Source organism: Drosophila busckii, chromosome 3R, assembly GCF_011750605.1.
Source record: "Drosophila busckii strain San Diego stock center, stock number 13000-0081.31 chromosome 3R, ASM1175060v1, whole genome shotgun sequence".
Taxonomy (NCBI): domain Eukaryota; kingdom Metazoa; phylum Arthropoda; class Insecta; order Diptera; family Drosophilidae; genus Drosophila; species Drosophila busckii.
In genome coordinates this window covers 16298978-16317383 of record NC_046607.1, presented here as the reverse complement: position 1 = coordinate 16317383, position 18406 = coordinate 16298978, and the positions used below count along the sequence as shown (strand labels likewise).

Sequence of the window (18406 nt, the reverse complement as noted above, 5' to 3'; positions counted from 1 at the left end):
TTGTTATAGTTAAGTAGCTTAATCTATGCTTATTGCTGTTCTTTATTGTCAAGGCCAGACCTTCATGCTGCCTGCCATATCAGCTATATATTTGCATTGAAGCGTTGTTAATTCTACAAATTGACAGCCCATAACAGTTTTAGTTAACTAGGCAATTGGGTCATACATTAGAAAACTTGTTTGCTTTTCCAGCAATTTTGTTTCGTTCTTCTGCGTATATTTCTGCTGCTTCTTTTTCTAACGTCAATAAAGTCGTTAGCGACGGCAAGCTTCATATTTGCGTATAATTTTATGCTATATATATAAAAAGTGAAAAAAAAGTCAAGCATACATGTATATGCATAGCTTTAAATATTTCGATCGTTTCGATCGAAAACTACAGCTAGTAAGTATACGCCATGTAGGTCATTGTGCTAATTATGCATAATTATTATTCAATATAAGCCGTCGATAGTGTGGCATGCACTGCAGTCGGCAGTCGACAGTCGGCGACGTGAAGAAAGTGTTAATTAAATTAAATTCCAATAGTTAAACGTGGAAAAGTAGCTTGCTACTGTTGTGATTGATTGTTGATTTTTTAATCAAATTTTGGGCTAAGTTTAATGAACTCTACAAACTGTGACCCAATTTATCTTCATATATATAAAAATATTGTGTGGCTAATCTTGGCAAAACTTATGTTTATATTTTACAGCATTGCAAGCGAAAGCGAAATTTGTTACAGGCTGACTCAGCTAACATGACTTGACAGTTTAAAATACAATAAAATTAAGAACAGATTACAACACAATGAACCACAAAGTTTATAAGCTAATTTGCTGCGAGATGAAATCGAAATTTCGTGTATTTTATGGACATTGCGACAATAACAACAAAAGCAAGAAGCACAAATTAAATATAAATTCCCAGGCAGCTGTGCAGTCTCAACTTTAAACTATCACATTGTGAGCTGATTTATCAGGTGGAGTTGCAAGCTTACCACTTTCTTACGTATCTTTCAACAGCGCATTGGCTACTTTCACTTTTGGCAGCCAAAAATTTCTCGCTCAACTTCTGACGCGACGCACACAGAGTGAGAGAAAGAGAGAGAGAATAACTGATGGCTTAATGACCATATGCCTCGCCTTTAACAACAACAGCAGCAGCCACAGCTAAGTTAATAATAAAGTCTACTGACCGTAGAGCACATAAAAGTATAAGAAAAGTAGCCAAATATAACGAGCATAATCAGAGCAATTAATTTAGTGAACTTTCATTTTGTTCTGCAGCAGATCATAACTGAAACAAGTTCACAAAATAAAACACAAAATATACACAGCGAGCGCACATTTTAAAACCGCTGACCTCGTTCAAGACCAAGTGTACATTGACAAACAACAACAACAGCAACAACAGCAACAACAACGATTGCCTTCAGTGGCGCTCCAGTATGCCGCGACTTTGTCATCGCCATTGCAAATGGAATGTGGAAAGGCTGAACCAACTTAGTGTGTGTGTCTGTGTGTGTGTAAACATTCAAATTCAAGTTGAATGGTAAACCGGCTGCTAAAACGCTGCATATTGGCAAAAGACGCTTTTCCAACTTTTATTTGTTGCTGTTGTTGTTGTTTTGAGTGAAATTTAAATGTTTACTTGGCCTTATCAAGATTTGTTTTCAAAGATGTGTCATTTTTAAATATTAGTCACTGTCACTGTCTACGCAATTCTTAAAATAAAAGACAACCACGCGCGCGCAAAAAAAAAAGAAAACAAAAGATTTTGACCAAACAACAAGAAAAAGTTTCACTTTTTAAGGTGCGTAATCGGCGTCTTGGAAATTTCTGCTGTGCAGACTGCACAAGCTGCAAGTTTAAATTGCTGCAGTCACTGCCTTATTAAATGTAGTTAGAAGTCTGCTGTGCTTTTTTTTTAATTGAACGGCATAATTTATGTTAATATGGCAAAACGGAAAGAAAGTAACAGCTGCGTAGTTAAATATAAAAATTAAAAAGCATAACCCCAATAACTAAAACAAGCAAAAGTGCCTAATAAAGTGCCAAAAAGCGTGTCTTGCATATTTATTTATAAACTATCGTAAAAAGAAATGAAAACTGGTGAAATTCCAAGTATGAAGTTCATTTTCATAACTGGTCAGCAAAGCAGAAAAATTGTGATATACACACATGCATGCATATAATAATAGCCAAAGCCAAAGCCGATGCCAAAGCCAATGCCAGCAGGCAACAGGAATGCAATGAAAACCGCAAGATCAAGAGAAATGTCTAATAAGTGACCGGAGTAAGTGAGCAACTGACAAAAGAGCACGCGCTGATTGCAGCGGCAAACGAATTAAACAAAAATGAAAGTGCTGTGCAGCTTGTCAGCAATCAAACGCAAACACACACACACACACACACAGACACACACAAATACATGTGTATATGTTACACTATCATTGCAGAATATACAGACACACAAGGTCTGCGCCATAGCTCGCTTAGCCATAGTGGCTTTTGCCAATTGTAGCAATGCTTACACCATTTCAGCATAGCTTTTTTTTTTATTTTTTATTTTCCAGTCAGAAATTCCTTTTGATCGGCTTGGCTTGCTTGCATTTCTTGTTTATGGTCACTTGACTTTTTGGCACATAAGCGGCTGGCAGGCTGGTTTAAATAATTGCAATTGATTTGAGTGCGTTCGTGCGTGCGCTCATCAAAATTGGGTCGCCGTAAACGAAGTTCTATTTGATTTTGGGCCAACAAGCTGCTAAACTTTCATGCCAATGTAATATGATGTTAATGTAATAGCCAATTATTCATTCCTTTGCGCCCAAACATGTTGCATCACTAATTAAAACCAACAAAGAGAAAATCACGCAAGCGCGCTTACAATTAAAATACTTGCATACCCAGCTAACTATTGAATTTGTAAGAGATACAAACACACATACACACACGAATGTGTGTGAAATTAGCAATTTTCTGGCGTTTAACAAAATAAATTAGCATCTAGACTGCTGTTACGAGCATTGAGGGCAGGCCTTAGTTATTTAGGCCAAGCTCAATCAGGCAAAAAGTTAGCTAATGAACATGAACTGCAGACAAAAAGTTAAGGCCGACTTTACTTCTGCATTTATCTTACTATGTCAATAGTTGTGGCAGTAAAAAAAAAGTTATTAGAACCGCAAATGAGTTGCAAAAAACCATAATTGTTGCACTTGTCAAGTCAAAGAAAATGACTTAGGACAGCAACTTGCTCAACGCATGCAGCTAACAAAAGACTTAGGACAGCAACTTGTTTAAGTTTTTTGTTACTTTATTGCAAACACATTCAGTTTATTGGCTACTGATTTGTAATTTAATTCTTTTATTCTATTTGTACGAAATAAAACTCTTTACTTTAGCGAGAGCGTTAAGCATACAATTACCGTTGGTGATTTCCGTTGACGGGCCGCCGTAAGAAATTCAATTTAATTCTTTTTTTCTACAATACTTCTTTCTCTCGTCGTTACCACCTTACACTTTTCTTTTTTTCTTATTTGCTGAACTTAACGCACACATACGATTATAACAACAACAGCACAAACACAATACCAATATTGTATTCTTCACTGAAATTACGTTTCACATTTCTCGTTGCACGATTTGTTAAGCGTCTGTTAGGCTGCCGCGACGATCTCGAACTGACTGTGGCATGAAGGCCCGTTGCGTCCAAAGAAATTTTTTTATTAAAAAGAAAGCACTGCCAGCTGTTCATATGGATGAGTCGTCGTGCGCTGTTAACGTACAATGGTCATCAAACGTGTTTTGATTCACTAAAATATTACATGTGCGCTAAAGAATGGTTGTGATAATATTTTCAAAATAAATATTTTATTTTTATGTTGTATAATAATATATATATTCATGACTAGGAAAATGTTTTGTTACTATTTGAGTTGCAGCTGTAATTCTATTTTAGAAGCATGTGGTCCTAGGCCTAGCGCCTTGTTATACGATATGAACATTTATATTAAATAAAATTATAGTTTTATGTTAAAATTCTTTTGTTTACCATTGTACATAACTGTGCTGTTGTTAACATTGCTGTTAACCTTTTCGGTGGAATCAAACTATAATCATGTTTTTCATCTATTGCTTACATTGTGAATGGCTGTGATTTAACTTTTTGTTGTACCAATTTTAACTGCCAGTACTAGTTTTAATAACAACATCAAATGTGACTGCAAAGTAATTTGGGTAAAAGTTTCTCATAGCGAGTTTACACCTTTGACAAACAGTGAAAGCGGAAGCAACTCCCATTATTCCGCACAATACTCGGACTTGAATGATATAACTTGCAAAGTGCAAATGTAACACATTTGTATGTAATTAACGTACTTAAATTTTTTTATGTGTAGACAGTAAACAAAATAATTTTGGGCATTCAGCAGGCAAGCCAAGTTGCACATAATTAAAGTGGTTATCAATCTTTTTTAAGCTGAATTAAATTCATTATAAGTAATGTGATGCTGCCTCAGACTTTTAACGCGCCTGATTGAAAGGATTGTCTGGCGACTTGTTCCACTCCTTCATCAAGAGCTGTTTCCATTGGGACATACGCAGGGTAGGATTTTCAGCCTTAATTCGTGGCAGATTGTTGGCTTCAAAGGTTTTGTAGGCAGCACGCATACGCTTTTCAGGATGCTTGTCATCTTCGTTTTCATTGACGCTGCAAAACAAAAATATATACAATTATTTAAAGTTAGTTATTAAATGTGACAACACTCACCTTAGCACGGCCAGCGCCTCATCTACATTCGTGGCAATGCTGCTGCCAGCCAGCGAACGGTTCAAGTTTTCCTCAATAACATCTTGTTGTACCACGACACGACTGGCGGCTGGCTTATTGGCCTCATTGATAGCATCGATGACACGCTGCTTCTTTTCCAACTCTTTGAGTATCTCCTGTCGGTTGATTTTAGCCAACGGCTGTTTACGCTGCGTTGTTATTGAGCTGGTTTCCTGCTCCAGCAGAGCTTTGGCTTCTGCCTTACGGCGAGCGGTTTCTTCAGCCTTTTTGTCTGCCTCCTCCTTGCGCTGCTGCTTTTTGGCCAAACTTTTGTCATTGTCTTGCCATAGCTTGTCTTCCTTCTCCTTGATCGCGCGCTCCTGATTGGCCTTCTTGGTGGCATCTTTGCGCTCTCGTGCCTCAACGGCCTTCGAGTTTACTCCCATTTTCTTTGGCATATTTGCAAATTGCAATTATTTTTGTTTTTCACCAGATGTGCAATAGCGAGGAGCTGCAAAACTATCGAATCAGCTATCGATATATAGACCTGTGTATATGTTTGGTATATTTTGGCTTGGGACATACGGTCATACTTAACAGCTGCTTGCAAACGACAAATGTTTGTGTTTACATCGAGTATTAATATTAATTGTAAAAATGGATATATTAAAAGCAGAAATTGCGCGAAAACGCAAGTTGCTTGAAGAGAAGCAGCTGGTGGACGAAAACAAAAAGTATTTTCGACGCGGCGAGCTCAACGCAAAGGACACAGACGAAGTGCTACAAAAATTGGGCAACAAGCAACCGGAGGCAGTGAAGCCGCAGGAAGCAGAAGGCGCCTATAGCTTTGTGGCTGATGGACAGAAGCAACTGCAACGCTCTGAAGTTATACGACGATTAAGAGAACGTGGAGAAGCTATTTTGCTGTTTGGTGAAACTGAGAGTGAAGCATTCGATAGACTGCGCATCTGTGAGATTTCACAACCCGAGGCAAACCGTGGCTTTCGCAATGATTTCCAGGAAGCATTGGAGCAAGTGGATCAAGCATATCTACAGGAGATGTTTGCCAATGCACCCACAGCCAAGGAGGATAAGAAATCGGACTTTGCAGAGCTGGACGAGTCCATTAGCTGGGAGAGCATACAAGTTATGGCTCAGAAAATGGGCAAAAACAAAGACTATGACATGGACGTTATAATGACGCTGCTTAGCTTTCTACTAAAGCTCTGGAATGATCAGATTGCCAACTACACAAAGCATGAGAAGCTATCAACAAAGGTAAAAATGACGCGCGTCATCTACACACAGACCAAGGAGTATGTGAAGCCGTTGTTTCGCAAGCTGAAGCATCATACACTGCCCGAGGATATTCTGGACAGCCTGAGAGATATATGTAAGCACCTATTGAATCGAAATTATATACATGCCAGCGATGCGTATCTGGAAATGGCTATAGGCAATGCGCCGTGGCCTATAGGTGTGACTATGGTGGGCATTCACGCACGTACAGGCAGAGAAAAGATTTTCTCCAAGAACGTGGCGCACGTAATGAACGATGAAACACAAAGAAAATATATACAAGGATTAAAGCGTTTAATGACCAAATGTCAGGAGTACTTTCCAACAGATCCTTCCAAGTGCGTAGAGTACGTAAGCAAGAAGGATCGCGAATAAACATATATATTTTAAGATTATATAATATCAACAATAAGCTTTTAAGTTTAATAAATTTTCAATGGAACTGTATTTTTATATAGAGAGCTGCCGACAGCTGTGTGTATCTTCCTGTAATTTATTTTTTGCCCAGCTCAGCTGCACGTTGTGAAGATTTTTCCACTGCATTGATAAGAGTAGATCTGTAAGTGATGAATGAAATGAAAAACAATCTTATCTTGAATAGCTTATATAACCAACCTTAGATTGCCCTTCTCCAGCTCATGCACACCTACAATGGTAGCTCCACCGGGTGAGCAAACCTCATCTCTCAACACAGCTGGATGCTTCTCGGTGAGCAGCACCGTCTTAGCTGCGCCCAGTAATGTTTGCGCTGCAAACTTTAAAGCCATTGCTCTGGGTAAGCCCTGCTTGACGCCGCCATCAGCCATAGCCTCAATTATAGTATATACAAATGCAGGACCGCAGCCAGCTACAGCTGTAGCTGCATTAATCATAGACTCTGGCACTTGCTGTGCCAAGCCCAAGCTGTTTAGAATCAAATGCACCTTGGCCAGCTCTTGTGGCGTAACGCGCTCGTTGCCTGTGTAGACAGTACAGCCCTCGCCCACTTGCATTGATGTATTCGGCATAGTGCGTATCACTTTGGGCTCCTCCATAAAGCTGAATTTCTCCTCTAGATCATCCAACGTAGTGCCTGCCAGGACTGAGACGAACAGCTTCTTTGCATCTTTAGCCGAAGGCACATGCTTGCATTTAAGCTGTGCTACGCAGTCACCCAGTATATGTGGCTTTACGCAGATGAAGACAATATTCGCCAACTCGAGCACTTCGTTGTTATCATCTGTTGTGGCGACGCCAATGTCGCGCCAACGTGCCAGATTTTCAATATGTGGTCCGGATACCATTACCTGCAGTGGCTTTACTATACCACAGCGTATAAGGCCCGAACCTATGGCAAATGCCATATTACCGCCGCCAATAAAACCAATTTTTTCATCAAGCTTTGACATAATTGCAACTATAGGCAGTAAGTAAATTATTAATTGAGATTCTTACTGCAATATTGTTTCTCTTATCAAACAGTGTGACCAGACTACGGCAATAATCATTTGCCAATTAACAGCTGACTGCGGCGTTAAAACTTAACGAAACATTTGAATTTGTTCGTTTCAGAGTTTTCTTGAAAAATTTATTGCACATTTTAAAGTAAAACTAAAAATTCTTTTCATGCTTTTGCTTACATATAGATAAGTACATATTAATAAAAATTTGTTTCTTGTTTTCTATAATTGCGTGAATATCTTTCAATAATATTGCTACAGGCATATAAATTTGTATATACTTGTAGAATAATCACAGCATCTTTATCGACTTTCAGATACACAGAGTGTGTACGGCTACTCTCAACTTTTCATCTCATTCAACTAGTCTATGGCTTAGCTTACGTATCTATAGACTACGTTTTACAAATACGAATATAAGTAATTGCGGCGGGACCTGAGTACGCATCAGAACGTTGATTTGTGGCCTAAGTGTCGATAGATGCCTGTCTCACCACAGGGCACTGTATCCAGCTGCATTTTTCCAGCATCACAAATGGAACTACGTGGCTCAGCAGTGTTATTGCCACCGCTGGTAAAGATTACAGATATGGGATTGTTCTTGTCTGATTCATTGTGCAGACTTGTGGCATCAAAAGCATGATTAATCTTTTCCTCCTTGCCGGCTGTTGCTGCTGAAGAGTTGCTGCTGCTGCGTCTATTAAGACCCGACTCCTCCTCGTGTTTAATATAGTAGGGCTTAGGCACATTCAGACGTTCGTAGGCGCGAAAGATTAGCGGATGCAGCAGCTTAGCATCGTATTCATCGTCGGCGTGTTGGGTCAGGCAGCTGATGAGTGTGCCAATGAGTACAGTCAGTGCAGTGCCTATCAAACTGTAGTACATAAAGCTAACAGAGTAAAAGGTCTCCAAGGCGGTGCTGTAAGTAAAAATGATAGAAATATGAGATGACTCAATGTATTAAAGCGGCAGCTTACCGATCTTGAGCAAATGTGGGTGTGGGATCTACAAATGTTTGATTGTAGCCATCGACAGGTGTGTGAGTTAGCAACCAAGGTAGTTCAGTGGCCGGCTTATTGATTGATTGCGAAAATGTATAGTTGGAACAGCCCTAGAAGGAAAATAATAGTTAGTTTGCTAAATTTACTAAAAGGCTTAGCCTTACTTCTGTTGAGGTGGGCAGCATAGTTGAGGGCTTGGTTACAGTGAAACTACCACCAATGATCCAGAGTACAAAAGCGCAAGCTGTAACCATGCCAGCGGATGTGCCCTTCCAATTGGCTACTGGCACCATCATGGCTAATATAAAGCAGCCCAGCAGTGGTCCCGAAGTGGCTGAGAACACCAGCAGCGATGACTCAATGACGCCCGACAACAAACCCACACCAAAGGCTACGCACATAATAATCAAAGCGCAAATAACGGTGACTACTTTTAAAATTTTCAACTGCTGCTTGTCGCTCAGTCCCTTGAATCTGGGCAGCTGTGAGACAAAGTCCTCCCAGCAAACAGTGGCCAACGAGTTGAGATTTGAGACCATCATGCTAAAGTTTAAAGTGAGTTAGAATCAAATTTTTAAGCAAGTTAAGCTAGTTAACTTACCACAGAGCGCCGTTAAAAAGCGTAGCCATAAAGATGCCCACAAAACCAGGCAGGAAGCCTAATTGATCCTCCACAAAGAAAGGCAAAATTTCATCTGGTTTCTTTATATAGCCCTCGGCATAAGGATCACAGCTAATATACGTAGAGTAAATAACCATGCCGGACAGCCAGGAAAGCGCAAAGAATAGAAATACAATGGGTACATTGCTCAACATAACACTGAAAATAATTTAATTTATTAAATACATATTTGTAGCCATTACATGGTAAAATTACCGTCGCACTTCCTTGAGCGACTTTAAGCTCACATAGCGCTGCATAAAGTTTTGCTGGCAGCCAATTTGTGAAAGCGACATAAACAATTGTCCCAGCCAGGCAGAGGTGGTGTCCACGCGCACGGTCATGTCGCCAGTAAAGTTCCAAAAGCTTAAGCGACCTAGTTATAAAGAGTTAAAGTGTAAGTAATACTGCAGTTGCAGGATATGTGGCAGGGAAAAACAACAAAGGCAACAGCAACAGCAACTCGAAACTCAAGTGACAAACGAACAGCAGCCATCAGACATTTATTACTGTCATCAGGCAGCCGCATGCGCTGCGCTTTATAAAACACAACTTGTTGTTGTTGTTCTTCCTGTTGTTGTTTCTGTTTGTTGGCTGCTGTTTTATGCCATTTTTATCATCATCATTTATGTGCATAATGAGCCGCAGCAACAGCAACAACAACAACAAGAGCAAGCGTAAAATGTATACAATTTTAATAGTCATCATTCGTCAGCATAAATATGAAACTGACGCACATAGACATAGCCCATAGCCCATGTAAGTAGTGACAACGCTGCTTGTTAATAAGCCGACTTGATCAATCGCTGCTAATGCCAGGCAGACTGATTGCCTTACCATTGTCCTTGTTCAGCTGATAAACACGCTTGGGTCCACCGCTAGAAATCGTGCCCTGTATGCAGACAGCTACAGTGACCACCAGTATGGTTAACGTTTGTATCACATCCGCATTAATTGCTGCCTTTAGTCCACCCTACAAATGTAAATTCAACTCGTAATTTATTCATCACTTTGCGGCTTTTGCTTACCATGACGCTAAAGAATATGCATATGATGGACATGCCTACTATGGAGGCCCAATAGGGTATGCCAATGACCGCTGATAGCGCCACGCTGGGCGTGTATACCGTTATGCCCAGATTACAAATTTGACGCACAATATATGTAGCCGAGGCCAAGCAGCGCACCGTGCGGCTCTTGAATCTGTAAAAAGAGTTAAAACAGTTAAGTACTGAACGTTGTTCTTCTGTGTGTGTTTGTTGTTTTTGCTTTTGTTTGCTGCTTGCTGTTTGCTAGCTCGATTTACGCTGTTAATTAAGCGGCCCCTGCATTTATTTACTTTTATTAGCCGTGTTTATTAAAGTTTTAATGGGCTTTTGCCCTTTTTTATGCGCGCACACTTTTGCTTATGATTTACTGCAGCTGTAAAATGTGTGCGCTGTGTGGGCGTGGCAGTTGCAGCTCAAGTTGCTCGAGTCGTGCCAACAACAAATTTACGACAGGCGAAAAAAAAGCACAAAAATAATAAGCAACTGCTGAAGTACACAAGACGCTTTGATTGTTTTTATAGTTGTGTCAGGTTTTCTTTCTTTTATGAGGTTTGCCCTCTTGTGATGTGATGTGTGCTGACAAGGTGGTTATAAAAGCCGCGTATGTGTGTTAATTTGATGCAAAATGTGCGAAAGGGCAGCGGCAAATGGCAATGGCGGTAAGCATGAGGCTAATGATGTCTTGAAGGGTGCGCTCAACTGAATGTAAAGGCAAGTCTGACTAGAGTTACAAATAAAAATTAAATAAATTTTAATCGACTGCAAGCTCAAATATCTAATGAATATTGCTATAATATTATGCCAGCTGATGCCAGTCACTCGACTTTACAACTGTTGTAACAATAATAATACAAAATAATTAAAACTAATCTAACATATATATTTTTAATCGCAATCATTGAGTAATTGTCTCAAACATAGCCTAATAATAATTTAATCAATTGAAGTGCATTGATTGACAAACTATAGCATACTTTAGAGCGCTTGTGTTGATGCATTAGCTCGTGGCTGTCAACGGCCTCTCAACTCTTGTTGTTGCGGTCTGCATAAATGAGCTAAGCTGCCTGCATAATCTACGCTTGGTTACGCGTGTGTTGCTCTTATTGATGGCACACACTAAATGATAAATAGCCATTGGCAAACAACCAAACACACACACACACACACAGACAACCAGCCTGCTTTGGTTTGCTTGTCTGCTTGTATTTATTGTCAAATCTTGGCTTATCTACATGTTAATAATGTTGCTGCTGCTTAAGCATTATGCATAATTGGACATCGCTCTTGGCAACGCTTGTTAAAGGTGTTTTGCATGCAATATGCAAAACAGATACAGGACGAGAGCAGGACGCAGCTGAGCCTAAGTCCACTTGATTGTGGCATTAATGAATACAAAATATATATAATGGCGCATTTTTATACCTTTCTTTGTGTAGCCAGCCTGTTGGCTTGGCATCAATCTATAGCTGACCGGGTCTATTTGTTTAAAGCATTAAGCCTGCTGAAAATGCTTGGCTTTGTGTTTTTGTTTGTGTGTGTCTGTGTGTTTTTAAGCGGCTTAAATGTGTACAACATATCGCATGTGTTATATTTTAATTATGACAACGCTAGTTATAGCGCAACAGCATGTAAATAGTGTGTGCTGTTTGTCATAAATAAAAAAAATAAAAATGCCTGCCAATCGCTGCTGGGCTGGCTTTATTAAAATGCCATTAATGCAAAAGCAATCGAGCTGCAGGAAATCTGTCTGTGCTAATGATGAGATTGAGGTTACCAAGGCACAATGCCACTAAGTGGTTGTCTATCAGGCGTGCAAATCGAACCGAACCGAACTGAAACGAACCGGCTGCTCTATATAGTGCACAATTGTATATAGAGAAAATAGCTGAGCGTTTATTTAGGCATTGGCACATGACGTTCATCATGTTCATCATGCTCGGCAACATCATTATCAACATGTTGTAGCTAAATTGATAAAGAAATTGCTGCTAGAGCAGACAGGCATATAACATATTGTAAACATTGCTGCTGTGTGTGCCAAATTGAGGCAAACTAAAGTTTTTTTTTCTTCTGCTTACTCTCTACCTCTGCTCTACTTAGCTTGATATGTCAATTTAATATGATTTATGGGATTTATTGTTGCTGGGCTTTAGTTTGTTTTCATTGTTGTCTATACCCTTTCAAAAGTTTACACAAAACATGAATTGATTGAGAGCTGTTCACAGTTGCAGCTGCACACACACAGAAAGTCAAAAGTAATATTAGAGAATTCGATATAAATATTTGCAGCAGAGCATTTGCGGTCGGGTCTGCTATAAATTTTCGCTCGGCTTGTCGCAATTGTTTTTCACTTAGCCTGTTAACATTGTGTTCATCACAATAAGTGCTCTGCTTACACCTCTCTCTATCTCTCTCTTACTCTTACTCTCTCTCTCTCCCTCTCTGCACTAAGCTCTATTTGAGTGATGTCCTTAGGACTGTTGCTGTCATTGCCTGACCGCACAACCAAACCAAGCGCCTGCATATCAGTTGATTGAACGCTCTGTGGGCGGCTTTTGTTATACTTTAATTGATTTGCGCCGCATTCTCGCTCTTGCTCTCTGCCATTTCTTTCGCTTGAGCTGTAGTAAATGTCATTAAATCTTAAATTGCATTGCTGTGTCTATTAAAACGGCAGCAGCAGGCAACGCGATTGTCGCTTAATAACTTTAAATTAAATGTAAGTGCCGCAAGTATGCAATAATTGCCAATGGCATGTACTGCGGCCAAGCAACGTCAATGGCATTGGACACGGGCAAGGACTCGGACAGGGACACGGACACGCACAAGCGCCCGCACACTCAAACACCCACAAGCCAAGTGACTTGCTGTGACGTCTTGTGGCGCAGTGTGGAGTGCAACACAGAGAGCGTCAGTTAAGACCTGCTGCACATCATTAATCAAAGTGGGGCTGGGGCGCTAAGCCAGTTTGCTTATGGACAAAGGCATAAATTAGTAGGGCCAAATTTAATATGCGCTTGATCTATATAATGGCCTCTAATGGGCGTTCAATGCGGTTTTTGCAGCTAATTTTATAATCAATTTAGACTGAGGGACCGCCCATTTGCCCCGCCTGTTTGATTGCATTAGGCGCTGCGCATAAATAAACATAATCAGGCAAATGTTCGCTCACACTCGCTGTTTGAATTGCGTGTGAGTGCTGCCAATGTGAAAGGGCGTTGCGTTGCGTTTGTTGTTGCTAAGCAAAAAAATAAAACAACTTTTTGTTGTCTTTGAATTGCAAATGATTTTGTCACTTAGTTGCCGCTGTCGCAAACACACACACACACACACACATGCATAGCAGCGTCTTTATTTATGCGTACATGCGCTGCCTGTGTTTTTGTTCCACATATTTTTTGCTTTAGCACTTTTGACATGTGGCAAGCACTTTGGGGCAGCAGCGCTTGTACTCGTTAATATTCTAACGAAATTCAAATGCACAAGCAAGCGCACTTTTGTGCCACTAAGTGCGAACAAGTGTCCAAAAGTGTGGCAAAGGGCGTGCCAACTAACACAGGCAATCAATTTATTTAGTTGTGTGCAATAATTGTCGCCATCGCCGTCGCCGCCTGCACTCGAACTCTGAACTCCCACTCATGTGGGAGAGAGCGCCACATGATAACGCCTCACAAGTTGACCAATGAACTTGTTAGCCCGAAAAAGAAATCTGTGCCAAGCCAAATAGTACTTGAGCGTCAAGACAATGTAGGCAAAAGGTCATGTGCTGAGTGGCAGACGTCGCTTGCGACAGCCTGCTGACAAGTCAGTCAAGTGGGAAGCCAAGTGTGCGGCTGTATGCGTACGTATCTGTATGTGTGCGTTGAAGTGACAGCTCCCAGCAGCATACAGACCACAGTACTGTAGCTACACTCGGACGACTTGTTTTATATGTAATTAAAGTGGGGCAGCTGGACTGTGTGTTTGTTAAACAAAAAGTTTGCTTTAAAAACTGTCAAACAGCTTACTTGGGTAAGCATGTTTTTCAGCAGTTGCTGCTGGGTTAGCTTGGCTGCCTGACTGACGCGCTATTTATAAACATTATGACACAAACGAATTGTCAAACAATTTGTCAACAGCAGCGACACAAGCGTGTGCGTGTGTGTGTGTGTGAGACTTTAATACGCTAACAACAAGCCAAGCATGTCAAGTCTATTACGCTTGCATTAAAATTAAATTTACAGAGTAACTCTTAGCTGCGCAGTTCATTCTATAATATACTTTCTTTTTTCTTTGTCTGCCTTGCTTTCGTCAATTGCTTTGTCTTACGCACTGCCTGCTTTGTTTTCATCGCTGACAAAAGCAGCCTGTTGCCAATTTGTAGCATATTCACTTATCGGCCTATGGCAATGCCTTATACGCTTTGTCTTTGTCTCTTTCGCTGTATCTGTCTGGGGCTTAGGCCCGATTTTTGATGAAGTTGTATGCATAAACATGTCGCGCAGCGCGCCAGTTGTGCTGACAAGCGACAATGAGGCAACAAAATTTGTTACAACTTGTTATTTTCTTTTTTTTTTTAGCTCAACTTTTTGTTGGCTGTTCGGGCAACATCTTGTGTCGTCAAAAACCCTTTTATGGCATGACTAGGGTGTATTGAATGCGATTTGCTTGTCATAAAACTAAATCGTACATAAAGTTTAGCATGTGCTGTGTGAGTTTGTTGGTGTGACTGTCTGACAGCAGGCAGGATTAATGTGATGCGACAAAGTCAAAGCGGCGACAACGACAACTGTGGCGTATACGTTATTATAATTAGCTAAAGTAACAGCGCGTTGCTCAGCATTTTGTTGACAAATTATCTTTGGTTTTATAGTTCAAATTGTTCAAGACTGCTAACCCCAACTTGTGTGTCTATATCTAAACTGAGAACAGCTGCAAAAAATGCTTTATAATTTTCATCTTAGCCTTCAGTAATTGCCTGCTGCTTGCATAAATAATTGAATTTGTGCTGTTTAAAACACAATTTTCAATTTTCAATCATTTGCAGCTTGTGCGTTTTTCATTTAAATGATTTCTTAATCTAATACACAGTTGTTTACAGACATAACAAACATATTTGCTTCGACACTGGCCTGCAGCACATGCCAATTAAATTTGAATCAAATTATGCTCAAGTTTTCACTGTCGCCACGTCCAGCCACCAACCACCACCCAGAGCCCAGGCCCAAGCGCAAGCCCAAGCACATTGCCTACAGCTGCGTGCTCAACATTTGTCAGTGTATATTTTGGGCAATTAATTGAATTTTGTTGTCGAAACTGCAAACATTTGATAACAAATTAGTTTACTAATTTCAATCTTAAAAAACAATTAAGGCGCTGGGCGCTGATAAGAGGCAACAGGCGTTCGCCAATGGGCGACAATTTGCTGGGCACGCACAGCAGCAAATTGTGTATAGATTATTAGCCTGGCCCCGAGTCCAGACTCGGACACTCGGCGTAAATGTCATTTAAATTTATTTAGCTTGGCCCATTTAATGAAGCAATGTGAGACACGCACATTTGTTAAATTAAAATGTTTGTTGTGTTAATTAAATGACGGCAGCTCACTCACCTCAAGTCGATGTACTGATAGACAGAGGTGATGCCCAGATTGAAGTAGACGGGCACAAACATAAAGCAGACTATGGGATAGGCGCTCATCATGCCATAGATAATCTCCCACATGGCTGAGCCGCGATAATATAGCTCACTGGGATAGCCTGCGGAAACTGAAAGGTGAGCACAAATCTAACAAAGTTATGGCGGCAGTTGCACTTACCCAGCACGGAGCGTACGCCAAGCGTGCCACGTGCGATGGATATCATAACGGCTATAATGGAAACACCGCCGGTGGCAAAGACATAATCGGCCTTGCTGCGTTGTTTCGTCTTGCCAAAGATTCGCTTCCAAAGTGGTCCCAGCACGGTGAGTGCTATAAATGCCGCGAACATAAAATAATCCCAGCCCAAAGTGCTCAAATCCTTGGCCATGTTGTTGTCGTCTCGTGCGCGTTCTCGTTCTGGTTGTTGCTGCAAAGATAGTCAAAAAAAGCAGAATGTAAAAATCAAATAGCAAGTTGGTCAAAACAACTTTTCAATGGCCAAAATACCAGCGGCGGTTTACACTTGGCTTGGCTAGCTGCTGCTAAAAAGTAGCAGCAAGCGTTTGGCTTTAGATGTTGCTGTTGTTGTCGCTGCTGTTGTCAAAACGTTTTCTAGCACAGTTGAACATGTGCATATTAGTCACGCCCGTTGCACATAATGCCAACACCGGCGACGTTGAAACTTTCACTACATTGTTGCATATCCGCAGGCGATTGCAAGCTGCTGTTGCTGCTGCTGCTCCTGCTGCGGTTGCCACCCAATCGCCTTAACCTCTGCATAGGCAGAGAGCGTAACACACACACACACACACTTCGTGTGCTGGCGCCAAAGCAAATGAGTTAAAACAAAGCAAAGTGCAGCGCACTACAAAATTTATGGACTGTGTCCTTTGCTCGCACTGCTGACATTTGTATGCAGTCCAGGCAGACGCCCGCTAACTTTTAAGATATCTGTACATATATATAAACACGCAACATGCACTTGAAAAAATATTTCGAAATTTCTGCATGCATTTCTCTCATTTATCAAACTTAACTTGCTGCTTGTCGCTCTCTTATTATCTATAAGCAAACACATTTAAGATAAGATAACGATGTTCTAGTTTATATTTATGTTTGAGAGAGAAAGTAAGGTCAGTTCGCGTCTGCAGATAGCATAAAAATTAAACATTTAGAATATGGGGTGAATTTCAAGCTTTGAAAAGCTGAAACTTAGCCAAATGGCGTCCGATATTAAAGTTTCATGCCTTGTTAGACATATAAGATGCAACGAAGCTACATTAAAATTTGGAAATATTAGAAATCTCGATATTTTGGCAAAAAATGTGATTAAATTTAAAGAAAGAAACAAATTTAACCCAAACTGTAAGTAGGTTTTAACACAAGTTTAAAGCAGTAAAATTTTCAAGAGACGCAAGATTTTTGATCAAGTAAGAAGCAATAAGTTTATACTACCAACTAATTTTCATTTTAATTTAAGCGAAAAAGAATAAGATATTCCAAAGTTTCTTATTGATAGAAAACGGTAAGCAATATGTATATTACGTATACGCTTTACATTTTGACCTATTTACATATTCTGTTTAATATAAGTCCTCAGACAATAATTGCTGTCATGAAGTGTTAATGATCCCAAACTGAACCACAAGCTTAAGATTAACAAAATTATTGTGAACTACATTTCATACTCTGAACTAATCTCGATAATAGTTTTAGCTGCATGCTCTATAATAAATTGAATTGATTAGTATCTAAATTTAGTAGTATTTAAATTTAATTACTTATAGGTAACTGCTTGCGCTCAGTGTGCTTTTGTAGCTGCAGCGACAAGTTGACTCTAGTGCTAGAGAGCGAGCTGCTTATGTGCGCTTTGGGTGTTGCAACTTTGTGTGTTTATGCTTGTAGCTTGTAGTTAGCACAAATCCAACTGTTGAGCTGTTGCAATCAAAATGTTGAGAGCTCACAAGCTCTGTGAGCAGTGCAGAAAATTGCAATTTTATAGTGCAAGCCACAATTTTTTGCATGTAATCGAAATTACTCATGCGACCCATTAGCCTTCAACTTGAATTTAATACTGACTCAAACGCTCATCAAAGCTAAAATGTTACAACTAATTGACAAGATTTAAGCTAGTGCGGGTGTTGCTGTCACTTGGCAACCTTTAAGCTTTTATCTGACACACTGTCTGGCTTTTGTTTTGTCTTTGCCTGCACCAAGCTATTAGTCATGTTTTTTTGTTTAGTTGAACTCGCATTTAAGCCGCCCAGCTGACCCAGAGCTGACAGCTGACTGCTTGCACTTTTGTAATTTTTTTGCATTCTTTACCATGTGCTAAGCAGTTGCCATACACACACAACGAGGGTCAGAGTTCGTTGTGGCTATTGTGTGTGTTAACCTGTGCGCAAAATGTTATTTTATGCTTGCTGAGCTTAAGCAAATTATCCGCAAAGCCAAAGCTGGACCCACTACCTGCTGCCTTTATACGGCAATTTGAGTACGCCATGTCATGGTGTGTGTGTGAGTCTCTGTGTGTGTGTGTGTGGCAAAGTGAGTTGAACAATTTTCGATAGCGGCGACAATTTGCGCAT

General features: G+C 40.2%; 4 protein-coding genes across 5 annotated transcripts in view; 1 reads left to right on the top strand and 3 right to left on the bottom strand.

The window, feature by feature from the left end:
- Nucleotides 1–3885: 3885 nt before the first annotated feature.
- On the bottom strand, nt 3886–5272 carry LOC108602208 (coiled-coil domain-containing protein 124). The gene is made up of 2 exons (XM_017990255.1): nt 4750–5272; nt 3886–4689 (listed from the first exon to the last, which is right to left on the bottom strand). Exons 1-2 carry the CDS (start codon nt 5205–5207, stop codon nt 4503–4505), a joined length of 645 nt encoding a protein of 214 aa, XP_017845744.1. The 5' UTR covers nt 5208–5272; the 3' UTR covers nt 3886–4502.
- Nucleotides 5273–5354: 82 nt separating this feature from the next.
- LOC108604046 (pre-mRNA-splicing factor 18) lies at nt 5355–6508 on the top strand. Its single transcript, XM_017993308.1, has one exon. The coding sequence runs from the start codon at nt 5407–5409 to the stop codon at nt 6421–6423; it is 1017 nt and encodes a 338-aa protein (XP_017848797.1). The 5' UTR covers nt 5355–5406; the 3' UTR covers nt 6424–6508.
- On the bottom strand, nt 6467–7513 carry LOC108604047 (pyrroline-5-carboxylate reductase 1, mitochondrial). The gene is made up of 2 exons (XM_017993309.1): nt 6664–7513; nt 6467–6605 (listed from the first exon to the last, which is right to left on the bottom strand). Exons 1-2 carry the CDS (start codon nt 7434–7436, stop codon nt 6542–6544), a joined length of 837 nt encoding a protein of 278 aa, XP_017848798.1. The 5' UTR covers nt 7437–7513; the 3' UTR covers nt 6467–6541.
- Nucleotides 7514–7670: 157 nt separating this feature from the next.
- The window catches only part of LOC108604045 (sodium-coupled monocarboxylate transporter 1), a 29333-nt gene continuing 18597 nt past the window's right edge, over nt 7671–18406 (bottom strand). For both annotated transcript variants that reach the window (XM_017993306.1, XM_017993307.1), the window contains 9 exons: nt 15996–16245; nt 15789–15936; nt 10178–10352; nt 9987–10122; nt 9366–9525; nt 9090–9308; nt 8653–9031; nt 8465–8598; nt 7671–8406 (listed from right to left, as the gene is read on the bottom strand). In XM_017993306.1, the coding sequence (XP_017848795.1) occupies nt 7935–8406; nt 8465–8598; nt 8653–9031; nt 9090–9308; nt 9366–9525; nt 9987–10122; nt 10178–10352; nt 15789–15936; nt 15996–16206 (2034 nt within the window). In that variant the 5' untranslated portion in view covers nt 16207–16245 and the 3' untranslated portion in view covers nt 7671–7934. The remainder of the gene's footprint in view (nt 8407–8464; nt 8599–8652; nt 9032–9089; nt 9309–9365; nt 9526–9986; nt 10123–10177; nt 10353–15788; nt 15937–15995; nt 16246–18406) is intronic.